Source organism: Sciurus vulgaris, assembly GCF_902686455.1.
Source record: "Sciurus vulgaris genome assembly, chromosome: 1".
Taxonomy (NCBI): Eukaryota; Metazoa; Chordata; class Mammalia; order Rodentia; family Sciuridae; genus Sciurus; species Sciurus vulgaris.
Window position 1 is genome coordinate 15,247,301 of NC_136461.1, and position 18,189 is coordinate 15,265,489.

The window sequence follows — 18,189 nt, forward strand, 5'->3', positions numbered from 1 at the left end:
GGCTCCCAGGCCGCTCCCCGCGGCCGCACGCGGGCGGCGCTCCAGGACCCCGGCGTCGGCTTCCCACGCTCACAGCACGCCGCTTTCACACCCGCGCCGCACGCTCACGCCCACTCGGACTCACGACACTCGCTCGGCATTCCAGCACCCACACGCTCGTGCGCACCCCGCGTGCGAGCCCGTCGACGCTGCTGCGCCCAGCGGTCACACACCAACGACCCTCCCGGGTGGCCCTGCAAGCTTTCCCCGCACCGCTGCTGGTGCTGCTGCACACACGACCTTCACACAACCGCTTGCACTCACGTTCTCGCTTTCACGCGGACTCACGTGCACCCCTACACCCCACGAAGCACGTGGACGTGTTTGCACACACAGATTCCTCTCCACTCACATTTCACACTCAGGCCCATGTCACTTGTCGCATGCTTACCAGCCTGTATTTTTTGCGCTTTCTCACAATCTAAACACTGCAGTGACTCGCAGCGGGCACTTAATACTGAACTGAATCGCCCTCCTATCCTCGCACCACTTTTTCCCCCCGGAATCACTCATAGACCGAGTTTGAGTCACATAAATCACAGCCCAGTGCCAGAGACACACCAGCTCACACCCCAGGGCCCAGACACAGACGACCCTGCCAAAGCCCCAATCGCAGATGCTCAGGCTGTAAATCACCGCCGGTGGGTGATCCACCTCTGACGCAGCCCCACAGACAGCCACACCGCCAGCCAGGGGGCCTCTCCACTGCCTGATTCAGGCCCCCTCTGTCTGAAACTTTCCAGGCAGCTCCAGAGTGATGCCTAAAGAGAAAACTGGTGTGGGGGTTGGGGTGGGTGTGGCTTTCAGGAAAAACCTTTTGAGTAATGATAGAGGGAGGAGAATAAAAACTGAAGTTTCCATTGTTTCCTATGAGTTGCTAGGTTCCACAGACTCCTGGCAGGGTTTGCAGCCAGGACTGAGGTGCACTGTGGACAGAAGGAAATGCCCAGCTAGGTGGGTGGCACCAGGCTGGCTCCGGAAGGCGTGTTCCCTGTGATAGGAACTTACAGGCTCCCAGGGAATTCTGGGGACGTCTGTCAATACACTTGGGGGGTTGATAAAATGGTGGCATCCTGACACCCATCCCAAATAGATGCCCCATCTTTCAAAAAAGGGGGCTCTTCTCTGCTCTGTGGGCACATTTCTGGGAGATCAACTTAGAGCTGTGAGGAGCAGAAACCACATCCAGAGTGTTTGGTCAATTCCCTGGCCCTGGCCCAGACTCAGAAGAGCACCGAATAAGGTCTGCCTCTGCTCCAGACCAGAAGATGAGACAGGCAGAGAAGGAATGCCTGGCCTTGGAATGCCTAGTTGGACGGAGAGGGCAGAGTGGGACACAGCCCCCGGCCTCCTGTTGTCCGCAGCCTGATGGAGCCTCCTGCCCCACCATCCACCTACACAGTCCTGAGCTCATCACTCCGCCTCCAAGTCAGTTTCCTCGTGCAGAAAGTGAGAATAAGACCGAGTTCTTATGGGGTGTGGTAGTGCACCCCTATCATCCCAGTGGCTTAGGAGGCTGAGACAGGAGAATCGCGAGTTCAGAGCCAGCCTCAGCAAAAGTGAGTCGCTAAGCAACTCAGTGAGACCCTGCCTCTTAATGAAATACAAAATAGGGCTGGGATGTGGCTCAGTGGCCAAGTGCCCCTGAGTTTGGTACAGGGGTACCAAAATTTTAAAAAAAAGATCAATTTCTTATTAGTCAGTCTTAGAATACGTGTGTTATAAGGCTTCAGATGAATTCACTTTTCATTTTAAAAGTTTTAGGCACGTGGCAAGCACTCAGTAGACAGTATCCATACTTATTCCCCTCTCTAGGTGTCGGCCAATCTGGTGAGCGGCAGTGCTGCCCTCGGGGGCTCCAGGCTGGTGGCGGTAGAGTGGCCTCTACACCTGATGTGCTGCTCCCAGCCTGGAGGTGAGGTGCAGCCCCCGCCAAGGATCTCCAGTCGGATGGGGGCGCACAGCCCTGGTTCCTTGGGAACTCCCCAGCCAAGGCGGAAGGCTTCAAAACACCGCTGACTTCAGAGTTGGCAGGTAGCCAACCTGGTGGCAGGATTTTTCCAAGGCTTTGCCTGTGCGAGGAGGGTCAGCATCCGTAACAAATCCCATTTCATGAGCTGCCTCCGTGTCTGTTCCCTACTTCGGGCCCTTTAAGTCCCAGAGATTTGGCTTCTTGCATGACTCGCTCATGAGCAAAGGGAAGGGGGAAACAAGCAACCCTTTGTAGACCTTTGTGCAAGCCCAGCCCAGAGCTGAAAGTCATACTTCCTACGAGTGTGGGGAAAGAGGTGGCGAAGCTGACCAGGGTCTGGAAGGAGCTGGGCTGACGCCGGGCACAGAAAATATGGCCCGTCTGGCCTGCCGGTCGTCGGAGAAGCCCCGCCCACCAGAGGATCCCTCTTCCACCTATTTGTCCTGCATCCTCTCCTTCCCACTAAGGGATCTGACGGGCTCTGTTTTATTTTGCAGTCTTCGGCATCTTTAGTAAATGCTCTCGAGTTGCTCTGTCTCGGGCCTGACGGTCTCCGTGTATGGCTTAGAAGGCAGCCGGAAAGAGCCTCCAAAGCACATTTATAACCACGACTGCTTGTGCTTAAAGCTCAGGGTGTTTGTCGCACTCTTGGGGACAGAAGCAAGAAGTCCCACACAAGGTTCCTTAGGCAAGGAGGGACCACAAGAGTTTGGATAGGCAGGAAGAGCCAAACCACCTGTCTTAGGAACTGGGGCCTTTGGGAACCAGCAGCCAGAGTTTGTGGCTCACCTGTCTGCCACTCCAAAATTCACAGGTCCCAGCTTCTCCTTGCTTTCATTCCTACTCCAAATCTTTTCTCTGCCTCAGGGCTGCTCACTCATCTTACTCACATTCCTTTGTTTATTCATTCAAGGCTTCAGGGGACAGTTGGGCAGGTTGTTCAGGGAACAAAGGTCTACATCCAAAAGGGTAAATAGGAGCGGTGCTATGCCTGCCATGAGGCTGTTCTTCCCAGAGAGGGTGCCCTTTCGATAATATGAGCAAAGGCACTGTGTGGGCTACCTTGGCCCTATACTCTTTAGATAATGAGAGTAAACAGCTCCGGCCAGGCCCTGTGGTGCACACCTGTAATCACAGCTCAGACCAACCTGAGCAACTTAGTGAGGCCCTAAACAACCTAGCAAATCCCTGTCTCAAAATAAGAAATGAAGAGGGCTGGAGATGTCGCTCAGTGGTAAAGCACCCCAGGATTCAATCCCCAGTACCCAAAACAAAGTAGGCAACCCCCATGCAAAAGGGTTTCTGGGTCTGTGTGCGGAAAACAGAGGCTGGCACGGTAAGGCTATGCCTTCGGGTTTGTCAGGGAACCAGACTGATGTGAAAAAGAGTTTAGAATGGGGGAGAGGAAACAAGGAGATGGTGCTGGAGGAGAGGAGGAAAGGGATGGGGGACTCCATCTTAAGGAGGCAGTGAATGCCCCCCATGGGAGGGATTGACCAGGCCTGGCCCCGCCCATTTCTCCAGCTCCTCCTTCCCCCCACTTGGGCTTCCCACCTGTGGTCCCTTCTCTTAAAGGGCTTTTCCCACTGACACCTTCCTCCCTTTTCTATCCTCCTGTAGGATTCAGTTCAGTTGCTGAGGTTGGCCTTAAACTTTGTGTGTGTGTGTGTGTGTGTGTGTGGTGCTGGGGATTTGAACCCAGGGCCTTGTGCTTGCGAGGCGAGCACTCTACCAACTGAACTATATCCCCAGCCCATGGCCTTAAACTTTTGATCCTCCTGCCTTAGCCTCCCTAGTCGCCGGGATCACAGGCATGTGCTACCATGCCCAACCTCTTTCTCAATGTTGACAATTTGATAACCTGCAAGACGATTACTGCTACAAGGCCTACGCAAGGCAGAGGGCATGCCTGTCTCATGCCCAATTGTATCCCCTGGGAAGAGCACAGTGCCAGGCACAGAGTTGGCACTTGGGTAATTTTTACAAGTTGGTTCAAGCCTGGCATGTGACTTCCCCCTTCCATTTTGCACTTGAGGCAGAGATAAGCCCCCTTACTGTGCCGTCCACGCTGGATTGCATTTGATCCCCACCACGGTCCTGGGGGATAAGCAAGTGTGTTCTATTGTCCCCTTTCCCAGATGAGGGCCCCGAGGCCCGGAGGATGAGGGGGCCCCTGGGGGCCGTGCAGTCGGTAAGAGGTAGTACCAGGGTTCCCACCCGATTCTAGAACCCACATTCTCAAGCCCACCCCATATGTTGACCTTGGTGTCCCCGCCCTGCTCGGGCAGCAGTGTGACGCTTCTGAACACAGCCCTAGACCTGGCCCCTTCCTGTTGTCCCAACACCAATCGCTGGGCTCCTATCCTGGGTCCCAGGGTTCCGGCCCTGCACCTCGCGGGTTCCCTGCCCTCTGAAACGCTCCTTGGAGGGGGTCTCTGGTCCAAGGAGTTTGGGAACCCATACTTCATCCACCTCAAGGGACCCAGTACACGGAAGGGTCTGATCAGTGAAATCGCACGTTCGTCTCTTCCTTGCTTCGCCGAGGCCAGACCCCCAGGACTCTGGTGTCCTGTGACACACTTGGCGGACGCTGCCCTGGAGCCTGGCTCCTGAGCTGACCATAAATGGTCCTTATAATTTGAATTTGTCACCAGGGCGCCCCTGCCCCCCACAGGCTGGAGTTCTGTGGCCTCCACACACGGGCTTGTGTCCCTCCCAGGAACCCGGAGGACCTGGGGCGGCCTTCCCTCCTCCGTCCTCCACTAGACGTGCGTGCGCTTGAGCTCACTGTGTATGGAGGGGATACGTGTGATTCCACAGCTCGCTTTGCTCACTCACCGGGGTTTTCATAACCGCGGCTCAGTGGGTCAAGACCACGGCTACGGAAGGATGGGTCACGGGGCTGGGAGTGGGGCTCGGTGGTAAAGTGCTTGTCTGGCATGTGGGAGGCCCTGGGTTCAAATCCCCCAGCACCAAAAAAAAAAAAGATGGACTTGTGACCAGTGCTAGTCCCTAAGCTGTGTGTCACCAGTCTCAGCGTGTCCATCAGCCGGTCAGCTGCGTCCCTGAGCGTGCCATTCAGCCCGGCCGACACGGTCCTTCCCCAGCAAGGCTTGCTTGCCATTGGAAGCAGTGTGGGGTGTGAGCTCGGTTGTGGTGGTGCCAGCTGGTGACCGGCTACTGGAGTCACGCTCACGCTGCCCTTGCACATCGTCTTTCTAACAACTATTGGATGCAATGTCCTTGACACGCCGCCCATCAGTGACCCTCTCCTGCCGAGGGACGTTGGGCTGTTTCCAGGCCTTTGTTATCCACCAGCCAGTGCTTTGCTGGGAACAGCTCAGCCCGTGTTTATTTTTGTAGCTCCCTCAGTTTTTGAGGCCGCGGAGGTGGAGAGGCCTCTGCAGGGACGCGGGTGGCAGAGAGAGGCCTCCCCGCTGGCCTCTTGACCCCCCGGCCCCTGTTCCTTCCTCCGGCCGGTCTGCCCTTCCCCGGGCCGACTTTCCGTCTCCCGTGATTTTCTTTACTAGCCCGGGAGGCCCTGCGCGGTTCCTGCCTGTTGTCTTTGGGAGGCCAGAGAAATCCTTTTGGAATGTCCTGTGCCTTCTCCCTGAGTTCCCGGCTTTGTTCCATTGTTCACCAGAAATTCCTGCCCCATCGGGAGGGGCCTAGGAGCCAGAGGAGCAGATCTAAAAATGGTGGGCCCAGCTCAGGCCCAGCACACGCCCAGGCGCTTTGCTTGGGTGCAGATTTCCACACAAAAGGCGGCAGCGTGGATGCAGGCTGGGGTGGAGCGGGCTGCCCACTCTGAGGTCTCTCTCTGCTTTCCACGTCGAGTAAGCAGGACGTACCCATTTCAGAGATAAAATGGGGTGAGGGATGGGGTGGGCTGAGGCTCAGAGGGAAGGTTGGGGTGGGGTGAGGGTCAGGAGTAGGACCAGTGTGTCTCTTGCACACACCTTGGTGGTTAAAAGAGCTGGCTGGGTGTGGTGATGGTGCTCACCTGTAATCCCAGCTGCTCAGGAGGCTGAGGCAGGAGGATGAGAACTTCGAGGTCCAGCCTCAGCAACTTATCGAGGCCCTGTCTCAAAATAAAAATAAATTAATAAACAAATAAATAAATAAAGGGGCCTGGGGATGTAGCATGTGTGGCCCTGGGTTCCATCTCCAGTTCTGCAAAAAAGATAAATTTGTTTTCTAGAATCTTAGAAGAGTGAGATCAAATTACTTGTTTGGAAAGGGCCTAAGGGTTTTTTTGTTTGTTTGTTTGTTTGGTTTTTTTTTTTAATACAAAAAGGAATTTCAGGGACTGAGTTTGTAGCTCAGTGGTAGAGCACTTGCCTAGCATGTGTGAGGCACTGGGTTCAATTCTCAGCACCGCATAAAAATAATAAAATAAAGGTATTGTGTCTGTCTACAACTAAACAGATATTTTGTAAAAAGGAATTTCAGTATGATGCTCCAAATCAAATGATACTAAATGGCAGTTGGGTCAGGCAATTGAGCCATGGGTGACCTTGGAGTGCCTTTTCCAGTTCACCTGCCCTGCTGAGAACACCTGTATTGAGGAACAGTCCAAACCTAGTGGAGCACCACCCTTGTTTTGTCTAATTTATTGGTTATTTTGGATTAAGATTTACCCCTTAAAATGGGCAGACACTTCACAGAAGATATACAGGTGATCAACAAATACATGAAAAAGTGCTCATCATCCCTAGTAATTAGAGAAATGCAAATTAAAACCACCCTAAGATTTCATCTAACTCCAATTAGAATGGCTATTACTAAGAACACCAGCAATAATAAGTGTTGGCGTGGATGTGGGGGAAAAGGCACACTCATACATTGCTGGTGGAGTTGCAAATTGGTGCAACCACTCTGGAAAGCAGTATGGAGATTCCTCAGAAAACTGGAATGGACCCACCATTTGACCCAGCTATCCCACTCCTCGGTTTATACCCAAAGGCCTTAAAATCAGCATACTACAGCGATGCAGCCACATCAATGTTCATAGCAGTTCAATCCACGATAGCTAGATTGTGGCACCAATCTAGATGCCCTTCAGTTGACAAATGGATAAAGAAACTGTGGTATATATACACAATGGAATATTACTCAGCCATAAAGAAGAATAAAACTGGCATTTGCTGGTAAATGGATGAAGTTGGAAAATATCATGCTAAGTGAAATAGGCCAAGCCCAAAAAACCAAAGGCCCAATGTTTTCTCTGATAAGTGCATGACAATATATAATGAGGGGGGTAATGGGGGAAAGAGAACGAAGGAACTTTGGATGATGTAGAGGAAAATGGGGTGAGAGGGGGTGGGGGATAGAAAGATAGTAGAATGAAATAGTATTACCCTATGTATATGTATGATTACATGAATGGTGTGAATCTACATTGTGTACAACCATAGAAATGAAGAGTTGTACCCCATTTGTGTACAATGAATCAAAACGTGTCTGTAAAAATAAAAAAGATTAAAAAAAAAACAATGATTTACCCCTTAACATTTACTCATTCAATAAAAGTTAAGAAAGAAACTGCACTTCAGATGGAATGGGCATTGACTGAGGGTCAGAGGCCTGGCTGGGGTCCTAGCTCCGCCACTTGCCGACGACAGGGTTTTGGGCAAGACACCTTCTCCCAGAGCCTCAGTTTCCCCCTTCACCAATGGGCTGCCAAGACAGCCTGGCAGGGTGGAGGGGGTTGAAAGCCTACGTTTCAGGCCTTGGCAGTAAGCAGGGCACAGTGTGAGTGCCTCTGCAGGTGCCAAGGACTTTCCCTGGCCACCTCCAGCCCAAACACCTGGGCCACCTCTGTACACAAGGGACCCACAGAGCGGCCTGCCCATTGTTTGCGGCCAGCATGCTGCATCCTGTTTACACAGTCTCTGCTTGGCTTGAATGAGGAGCTTCCTTCTCTGACTTGGGCTCAGCAACTTGTGGAAGGGATCTGTGAACCCTGAGTATCCACCCAGGTAGCAGTTCGGACCAAGGGCAGAGGCTCTGTTGTCCCCACAGAGCACAGTCTGATCCCAACCAGTGCGTGAATCTCATCTGAGCACCTACTGTGTACCAGGTCCTAGAATGACCTCTACTCTACACTGAGCTCTCCCCTGTGCATCTGTGAGCACCTACTAGTTTCCAGATGTTGATCTGGGAGGGAGGAGGGGCAGGAAAGGGAGGAACTGCGGAGTGAAATGGACGAAATCATGCCGCATGCGTCTATGAACATGCCCCAGCGGATTCCGCCTTTATGTATATCTACAAAGCACCCATTTAAAAAAATAATAAATAAGTGGAAAGGAGACCAGGAGAAGAGAGGAAGGGGACCGGTGGGAGGGAAGAGGGGAGGGAGAAAGGAAATGCTGAATGCTGAATGCTGAAGCGCAGCACAGTATATTCCATGCATGTCTAATTATGTCAAAATGGACCCCACGGTAATATATAACTCAATGCATGAACAAAAGCATGTAAAACAAAGGAAATTTCCTGTGATCTTGTGATTGAGCACCCACTATGCATATGCAGTTCTCTATAATGACAATACTGACCATATTTATTATGTTTTTAAATGAATTAATTTTTGGTACTAGTGATTGAACCCAGGGGTGCTTAGCCACTGAGCCACATCCCCAGCCCTTTTTTATATTTTATTTAGAGACAGGATCTCACTGAGTTGCTAAGTGCCTCATTAAGTTCCTGAGGCTGGTCTTGAACTCATGATCCTCCTTCCTAGGCCTCCCAAGCCCCTGATATTTACAGAAGGGCACCACTGCGTGCAGCCTGACCATGTTTTTTAGAGCCACTGTGATGTGTGCACGATCTTTCTTTGTAATCATGGATACCTGACCTCTCTGTGCCTGTTTCCTCATCTGTGAAACGGGGACAATGGTTGTGAGGACTGAATGAGTGAATATATACAAGGCACTGAACACAATGCCTGGGACACAGCGAAGAGTTTAGTAAGTGAGGTATCCTTAACATCTTTAGCTTTGGCGCATTCACTGCATGAAATACCGTGACCATCCTCAGGTCAACAGCAGCTGGCGTTACTGGGCACCTATTGGACACAAGGCCCTCAGCCAAGATTAATATAAGAAATGACACCTCTCGAAAGCCACAAGGGAGCTAGATGCTGGGTCTCTGGCTCTAGAACAGTGCCCCGGGTGAGGGTCTTAACACTCTGGGGGAAACTGGACCACTTTGGAAGTGATTATTTTTGCAGGAGAGTCAGGGAGAGTTGGCATTCGTGCCTCGGAGCCAAGCAAATGGAGACCCGGAACAGGAAGCAGACAGTTTGAGCAACCAGATGAAGGGCTTCAGAATCAGGACACTAATGAACTGTCTCAAAAGCTGGACCAAATAGATTTTTCTTTATTTGGGGGTGGGGGAAGGCAAAGGGTGTATTGGGGATTGAACCCAAGAACACTACCACGGAGCCACATTCCCAGTCCTCCTTATTTTTTAGTTTGAGACAGGCTCTCAATAAGTTGCCCAAGGCAGCCTTGAGCTGGAGATCCTCCTGCCTCATTCTCCCAAGTTGCTGGGATCACAGGTGTGCGCCACCGTCCTCAGTTCAAAGTGGAGCCTAACAATCCACATGGATGTTCGCCTTGGCAGTGGGACTAGGGGGCTCACTCAGACTAAGCTGTAGCCTTCTCCTTGGGAGAAAAGGGAAGCAAGAGACAGAGGAAGGAGTATGCTCCGGGCTGAGCTTTGGCCCACGGAAGATCTGCCTTGCCCTCCAGAGATGGTGCAGAGGAGAAGGTGAAGTCAATGGACCCCCTTGCCTCCTCCTGCCCTGGGGGGATACTCAGGTCTGTCACCTCCTTGGTCATAGGGGCTAGGCCACAGCAGGCCTCTGCCTTCAAGCACCAAAGAACCCTGTGGGCCTCCAGGTTCTGCATTATCTCAAGGCCATTCCACACTGAGCTGCTCTTGGCCTTCACGTTGCCAAGGAGACAGAAGAGAGCCAACAGTAGGGACGGGGCCTGAAGTTCATAAGCACACAGAAGTGAATCCCGAGGCCAGAAACAGACCGGGGCAAACTGGAAAGAGCTTGGGAGCCTGGGTTCTTGGGCGAGGCCACTCTCAATCTCAGCTTGGGGTTCTCCAGGCCTGACCTGAGAAACATCAGAGTCCAGGGGCCCTTCGAGATGCTCAGAGCTACTGCATCGCGTTCTGTAGGGACAGGAAGTGGAGAGGGAACCACAGGGCCAGGGTTTCAGGGCAGACCGCAGGAAGCTGCGCCGGAATCCTCATTTCCAGAGTCCCTCAGCCGGCAGAACTGGGCAGCTGGGGACCTTGTGGCCCTGGTTTCCCAACTCCTGAGTTAGTCAGGTCTCTGAATTCTCAGTGGTCCAGGAAAGAGAGCAAGAAACCCAAAGAAGTGAGCAAAAGGGACCACCCTCCTGACCTTCCAGACTCAGACAGAATCACTCTCTCCAGAGTTCCCGGGCGCCCACCCACAGCCACCCCCGGTTCCTCCAGCACCTCTCGCACTAGCGATCAGAAAGTTCTTCTCTGTGTCTGTCCATGGCCCTGGTCACCAAAATCATATCTTTAAAAGAATAAATATGCATAAAGTGCCTAGAACAGTTCCTACCACATGACAGGGGCTCTAGGAGCGTTTATCATTCTTACTGTTATATCTACATTTCTGCTCACGTGGGACAGTGCTAAAGTCAGCCATCCTGACAAGAAGGCAGCATGACTAGGAATTGGGAACGAACAGTTATCTGTTTATTTATGTGGGGAAACTGAGGCTAAGGGAGGCTCGGAACCTGCCTTCCGTACAAAGTGCTTCAAACAATGCCTGGCATACAGTAAAGACCTTAATACGTAGGGTATCATTAAGTGAGTAGCTTTGGCGCACTCACTGAGGGTGTAACTACCCTTAGGACAACAGCAGCTAGCATTACTGGGCACCTATTGGACACGAGGCCTTCGGTTAACATAAAAAATGATCCTTATTGAAAGCCAGAAGGGAACCAGATGCTGGCGACCTCAAGAGCAGTGCCCCAGGTGAGGGTCTTACACTCTAACTGGGGGAAATTGGAGCTGCAAGCTCAGCCCTCAGAGCATGATAACCTTCTAAAATTTGTTGCTAACATAAAATCAGATCCCCAAACCAGGTGTGCGGTGCACACCTGTGATCCCAGCTACTTGGGAGGCCGAGAAAGGAGAGTCCCTTAAACCCAAGAGTTTGTGGTCAGCGTGGACAACCCAGCAAGACACTGTCTCAAAAATAAATAAAATTAAAATAAAAATCACATTCTAGCTTCTCTCGCGAAGGTAGCAGCCCATTTTAGAGCCAGGGATAGCCCAGGCGGTCCTCGCCCACTGAACACTAGTCTCTGCCTCTCCCTGCCATTACCCCAGCCCGCTCGCTTTTACTTGACTGACCCAAGAGACCACTGTTGAGTTCTGAGCCCCAATCTAAATGGTCATTTCCCCCAACAGAACCTTGGAAGGAGCATTTTGCCACAGACAATTTATTCTCCACCATCGCAGCCTGATGGACACGTGTGTGCCCATTGCAGGCCGGTGTCGACCTTACCACCAGTTGGAGGGTTTGGAGACGGGCTCGGGGGCATTCCAGCCGGAGCGGATGGCTTCCCAGAACTTGGGCAGACGATCTAAGGAGAAGAGCCCATTGCCAAACAGGGGCAGCTCAGGCAGCTTTATGCCTGGCCTCTGCCGCATGGAAGTGAAGTTCTGGCCGTGATGCTGGTGCTGGCAGCTCTGGGTGGTGGAGCCGGCCAGGCACTGCAGCTCGCCGGCGCCCCTGGTGGATGAGACCACGCAGGTGGTGTTGTTGGAGCTGTCTGGGGCAAGCGGGCTGCTGCCGGGGGTGGAGTAACTGCGGGGTGCGGTGCGTTCCAGGTGGTCCAGGTAGAGGGAGTTGGCAGCTCGTTCGAGGTAGTTGGCAGCAAGCCGGGGCAGGCTCAGCGTTTTGGGGCAGTTGTTGTAGAAGGCGCTGGTGGACCGGTCCAGGTAGTTGATGCCTTTGATGAGCTGGTCCAGGAAGCTGGGGCTGGAGGGGCCCAAAGGCCGGTCTGAGCAGAGCAAGCAGCTGGGGCTGTTATAAGAGGGCTGATAAGAGGACTTCCTGGCCACCTTGGAGCCTTTCACCAAGTGACTTGTCTCTACGAACTTGGAGTTGTAGGGCCGGCCCATGCAGACCCTCCCCTTGGGAAGTCTGGGGGAGGTGACGCTGAGGGACGGCTCCGAGTGGCTGCTGCAGGAGCTGAAGTCCGAGCCGCTGGGGTTGCGGGCACGCGAGCCCTTGAGGTTGTTGACGTCGCTGGGGCCGGAGCACTGGGTCCAGCCCGAAGCTCGAGGCGGGAGGGACACGTTGTGGGCATGGTTTGAACGGCCGTAGGTGTTGGATCTGCTCTCTGGGAGTCCGGACATCGCCTTGGCTGGGGGGGGTCAAACCCGTGACTGAGCTGTGGCTGCACGTGGAGGCTGCTCACCTGGACCTGGAGAGGGAGAGAGTTGGGCTGGCTCACCTGGCTCCCTGCGCCTCCCTCCAGCCTTCTCGCTAGGGGTCCCTCTGTCCCCAGAGTCCAGCACTGCCCTGCTCGCTCTCCCTCTCCTCCTCACGGGCCCCGGGGATTTTTCAAACTCTAAAACCAGAAAGCAAGAGAGAAGGGCAAGGGACGGGGGGAAGGCAAGGTCCTCAGAGAGACGAGACCAGAGGGCCTCCTAGAAGAAGCAGAGGCAGTATTTTCTCTCTTCTTTAGCTCTCGGCCACGTGCTGAAATTTCTATCCATCTTTGAAGCAGAAACTTCAGGTCACCACAAAGGCCAAGGACAGAACCTCTAATGGTGAGGTTGCAGGCAGAGACGGGCCTTAGGTGCTACCAAACGGCTAACTGTCGACAGCGCAATGCACCCTGATACTGGGAAAACCGTGTCTTGGCCTCGACGCGGTTCTGCACCCACAGAGATCTCTGTGTGCCCAGCCTTTTGCCCTGTGCCCTACGTGGATCAACTCATTCCCACTACACATCAGGAGACGGTATTCTGGTTCCAGTTGACAGATGGGAGAAACTGAAGCTCAGAGAGGTAATGTGACTAGCCTGAGATCACACAGCTTGTAAGGGTCAGGGTAGCATCTTGGGGATGTCTGATGACCCCCCCAACAGACAATGGCACGTTGCCAGGGTGACCTGGGTCTCCCCGACGATCTGTTAAGGGTGAGTTTTCACCACACCTACTCTGCCGGCCTGCACGGGAGGCCTGGTGGGGAGAAGCCAGGGGGACCGGGGTGCTAGCCAACCCTGTAACTAAGTTGGTCCTGACTATAGGAAACTCAGATGGGGTTGAGGGTCCAGTGGAGTGGGTCTGCGGATGGGGCTGGGCTTGTGAGGGCAGAGCCGGCCAAGCCATTGGGTCTCCTCACTCTCTGACAATCTAGGATTTCCTCACCTGACCTGAGAGGGAGGGGCATTGGGTTCCTACTCTTTCTGGTTCCAAAGTAGGCACTTCACAGAGACTAAGACCTGGCTAGCCAAAGAGATGCCCAGTCCATTTCACCTCACTCCTTCCCCCGGGCCCAGCCTGGGCCTCACAAGGGCAGTGTAGTCCCTCTTGTTCCCATTGTCCCTCGGCTCCTCAGTACGAATCCCCACCCCCCACCCCCGCCAGGAGGAGAGCTCTGACTCCTCTTGCCCAGGACTGCCCACTGGGGCCAAGGGTCCATGCTTGTTGGAGTCCCCCCTGTTCAGAAGGCAGCTGGCTGCCCCTCTCCCAGCCCTCAGCAGCTGCCCTTGTCCTTTGAGTCTGTAATGGGTGGAATGTCCAGACTCAGGCCTCTTCCCTGCCTGGTCCAGCCCCACCCCATCAGCTCCTTTAAAAACATGAGGGAGGACTGAGGGCTGACTCCTGCAGAACCCTGCCCTTCCCCGCTGGCTGGTCGAGCCCCATCTGTCACCAGGGCCCGCTCCCCTCTCACTTTGTCTCTGAGGAGGTAGATGACATAGACCTCCTCTGGCTTCCCACTGAGGACACCCTCATGCTGCCACTCCAGACTGCTGGCCATGTCATAGAATCATGGAATCCTAGAGCGGGGTGGGGCCTCCAGGGGTCATCCTGGCCAGGCCCCTGCCGAAGGGCCAAGAGCCACTTTAAGCCTGCCAGGACAGATGGGTCCTATTTTTGCAACGAGGCTGGGGTGGCTGTTTTCCAGGGTTCCTTGTTGTTTTTCTCATCTTTAATTGTGCTGGGAGCCAGAAAGTTTTATGCTCACTCAAATATAACTCCTGCCTGCTGCAGTCAGCACCAACTTCTGCCCTTTTCTCATTGGGTTGGCAAACATTTATCAAGTGTCCCTCAAGTGCTGTCCCTCTGGGTGACCCATTTAAGGGCATAAATGCAACCTCCTTTCTCCCTTCTCGCCTCTCCCCATGTAGCCTACAATCCCATGTTGAACACCTACTATGTGACAGGTTCCAGTGAGATCCTAAGGACTTCTTTTTTTGTTTTTGTTTTTGTACTAGGCATTGAACCCAGGGGCACTTAACCACTGAGCTACATCCCTAGTCCCTTTTTTGTTTTATTTTGAGACAGGATCTCTCTAAGTTGCTCAGAGCCTCGCTAAATTCCTGAGGCTGGCTTTGAACTGGTGATCCTTCTCCCTCAGCCTCCAGAGCCACTGGGAATACAGATGTGAGCCACCACACCCAGCCCATGACTCTTCAGAGAGCAAATCTCACTGATCCTTTGGGAATCCTGCACCCCTTTTTCACCCAGGATATTTGTGTTGAACGAATGAACGAGATTATCCTTTGAGGTCTCAGGGTATTTGCCAGAAAAAGCTTCTATTATATTCTTCCCCGAATACAGTTGAAAATAGAGTTTTGAGTTAAGGATGTAGCTCAGTGGTACCGTGAGTGCTTTGTGTGCATGACACCCTGGGTTAGATCCCTAGCACAGCAAGAAGGAAAGGAAGAAAGATAGTCTTATTATGAATTCTCAGGCTTACTGAAAACTCACAAGACAATGAACTCCATACGCTTTTCATCCACATCTGTAAATTATTAACACTTTTGCCACATTTATCATTCCATCCACACACAGACCCTTATCATTTTTGAGAGTTAGTTGTAGACAACAGAATCTCCCCACCAGCCTTTGGTACTGGAGATTGAACCCGGGGCCACTTTACCACTGAGCTACATCCCCCAGCCTTTTTTATTTTTTATTTTGAGACAGGATCTCGCTCTGTTGCTGAGACTGTCCTCGAACTTGAGATCCTCCTGCCTCAGCCTCCTGATAGCCGGGACTGTCAGCATGTGCCACCACGCCCAGCTGACAACAGCATCTTTTACCCCTGATGACTTCAGCGTGGTTCTCCCATGTGCCTGGAGAACCAGGACATTTCTAACATAGGCACACCATCACCATCAAATCCGGGATATTTAACGTGGATTCAGCTCTATTATCCCACATATCGTCCACGTTCAGATCCCAACCCTTGCCTGCTACCCTTTTCCAATCCAGGATCCAACTCGGGATTGGTCTTCACGTCTCTGGTCTCCCTCCATCGGGAAGAGTTTCTCAGGCCCTTCTTTCTTTGGACGTTTTGAAGAGTGAAGAGTACATGCCAGTGTTTTGGAGAATATTTTCCATGAGTGTTTATCTGATATGTCTTAATGACCAGATTCAGGATTACAAAGCACCTTAGTGTAGGATCCCCCCGGGCATAATGGCGTCAGTGCAGAGGCACTAAGGGTGAAGGGCCTCTGGGCTGGCTGAGTTACAGGGAGCAGAGAGGGAGGGATATGAGGGGCTCCCCGCCAAGCAGAGGGAGAGCAACTTGGGGGAACTCAGTGAACAGGGAGATGGTGTCCACAGTCCACACGTGGGACCTGAGCCAGGCCTGGTTCAGCTCTGGGCTGAGGACTGGGCCGGCAGGCGGGCAGCCAGCTAGAGGGCTTGGCTTCTGGGCTGTTTGTCCTGACGGTACCCAGGCATCGAGATCACTAGCCATTTCTGGCCTGGGCACTAAGAGCTGCTGGAAATAGCTCGAGGACAATTATTTCTGGAGGAATGTGCTATTTCTCTATCTTCCCAGAAAGCCAGACTGAGTCCCTTTGAGATGGGAAAGTCCCTCTCGGATCTCCTCGCTCCAAGGGACCTGCAGGCCTGCTGGGGGCACAGAGTCTTTCAGAGGCAGAAGGGCAAAGTCTAAAAGCACCCTTCCCTGGTGGGCAGAGGGTTGACTCTGTCCTTAGATCCCAACTCCAGGTTGGTCCTGTTGAGGTCTAGCTGACTCAGCCTGGGTACATACGACGAGTTAAAACTGAGGAAGCCATCTGCCCAGGCTCATCCCCAAGAAACCGGTGCTGACGGAGCACCGAGTATGTGCTAGAACCTGGCCCTTCTTATCTACATCCTCATTTCTGTGATTTATTTAGTCATAATACCAAAGACCAGTTTGAGGTTTTGTGAATGTAAGGCTTGGACAGATGTGCTTTCCCTGCCCACCTCACTGAACCGTCTTTCCATACGACGAAATTCAGACCCATCGCAGACTTTTCCTGAGGATTTTACAACTTACTTGATAAGCTTAAACCCTCTTGTTGAATCACAGTTTTTGACACTCAGACCAACCGGACAGAAACAGTCCACTCTCAAGCTGCCTTTCATCCTGCAGAGGGGAAAGAGCCCAGGCTTTGGAGTCAGAGGTACCTCATTTGAATCCATATTTGGGCTCAGCTGCTTGCTCACTGTGAGCCTCTCTTCTCAATTGTAAAATGGAGACAATAGCATCAAATGCATAAGTGTGTGGTGAGAATAAAATGAATTAACTTTCATAAAGAACCTAGTACAGTGACTGGAACACAATAGATATAGCGGACCACACCCTCTAAAAAACAGACACTGTCAGTCATTTCTAATCCTCCTAGCACCCCTAAGAGGTCAGTGTCGTTTTCCTGATGAGGTCAGAGGAGGCTCAGAAAGAGCTCACCCAGCAACCCAGAATTAGCCCTGTCTTCTGGCTCCAGAGATATGGGTTTAAGCACTGAGCTAGGGAGGGAGGGTCATCCTTCTCACCCAGCGAGGGCTCAGTGAATGGCCCTGTGAATGGAGCTGCACGGGAGAGGCGCACGGGATGAGGCGGGCAGCTATCACCTCACAGTGCACTGAACCCCCTTCCACCACCCCTGGCCAGACTCAGCGGCCTCCTACTCCTTAGAACTGCAGGGATGGGTGCCAAGCTCTCGGGATGTCCTGGGTGGGTATGGTGCCCCACTCCCCAGGATCTCCAGGCACGGCCCCACCTTTGCCCCACCTGGACCACCTACGACTCTGGCTTCTTAGCCAACCAGCTTCAGAGGCTGTCCAGCCCCCGCCCCACCCGCTCTCTCCCTTCCCACTCCCCCTCTGCCGGCCCTACAACCTCTTCCTCCCCACCAAGACCGCAGGGGCCCCTTGCCAGTCCCCTAGCACAAAGTCGTCAAGGGCATGTCATCCCTCCCGGTTCCCCAGAGTGGGGGTCCTGGAGAGCAGGCCCCTCTCCAGAGACTTCAGGACCCTGCCCCATTAGCACTTGGGGCTCATCAAGCCCTTACCTGCCACTCAGAAGTCTCCCCCTCCCCAGAGCCTGAGATGAGGGGAGGAGCATCTCCTGGCGCCTTCGGCCACAGGGTCCTCTGGAAGCATCATGTGGAAGCCACCCCAGCTCAACCGCCAGACACCCAGCTCAGTCCGGGCACAGCTGGAGTCGAGAGCCATGAAAATGTTGGCTCCCCTGCTCTGTCTGAAAGGGCATCTGTGCCCAGCCTCAGGCAGCAACTGGCACTGCGACTCACCTGAGCCCTCCCTGGCACTGAGCCAGCCTGCCTGCAGCGCTGAAAATCTCCCCTGGGCCAATGTCTGACCCTCGCCACCTGCAGCTTCCCCCCACCAGAGCTGTGAGCCACACCCCCGCACCCCCAGAACTCTCCGGAATAAAGACCCTCTGCTCACCCGCTGCGGAGAACGGTGCTTCCCCAAGCCCTTGGTTGTCAAGAACAAGCCAGGGCAGATCTGCACTCAGGAGCACTGGGCAGGTGTGGTTTGGCAGGAGCCCCAGCCAGCAAGAACTGCCCCTGGCCAAGCTACCCTGGTCTTTTGAGGTAGAGCCACCAACCTGGGAGGGCACAGGGCTCCCCTGTTCA

General features: G+C 53.3%; 1 protein-coding gene across 1 annotated transcript; it reads right to left on the minus strand.

Annotated features, from left to right (window-relative positions):
• Positions 1-753: 753 nt before the first annotated feature.
• LOC306664553 (uncharacterized protein) lies at positions 754-14,732 on the minus strand (the record flags this gene model as incomplete). The annotated part of the gene is made up of 4 exons (XM_079145495.1): positions 14,010-14,732; positions 11,577-12,501; positions 1,930-2,111; positions 754-800 (listed from the first exon to the last, which is right to left on the minus strand). Exons 2-4 carry the CDS (start codon positions 12,431-12,433, stop codon positions 754-756), a joined length of 1,086 nt encoding a protein of 361 aa, XP_079001621.1. The 5' UTR covers positions 12,434-12,501; positions 14,010-14,732.
• Between the last annotated feature and the right edge of the window lie 3,457 nt (positions 14,733-18,189).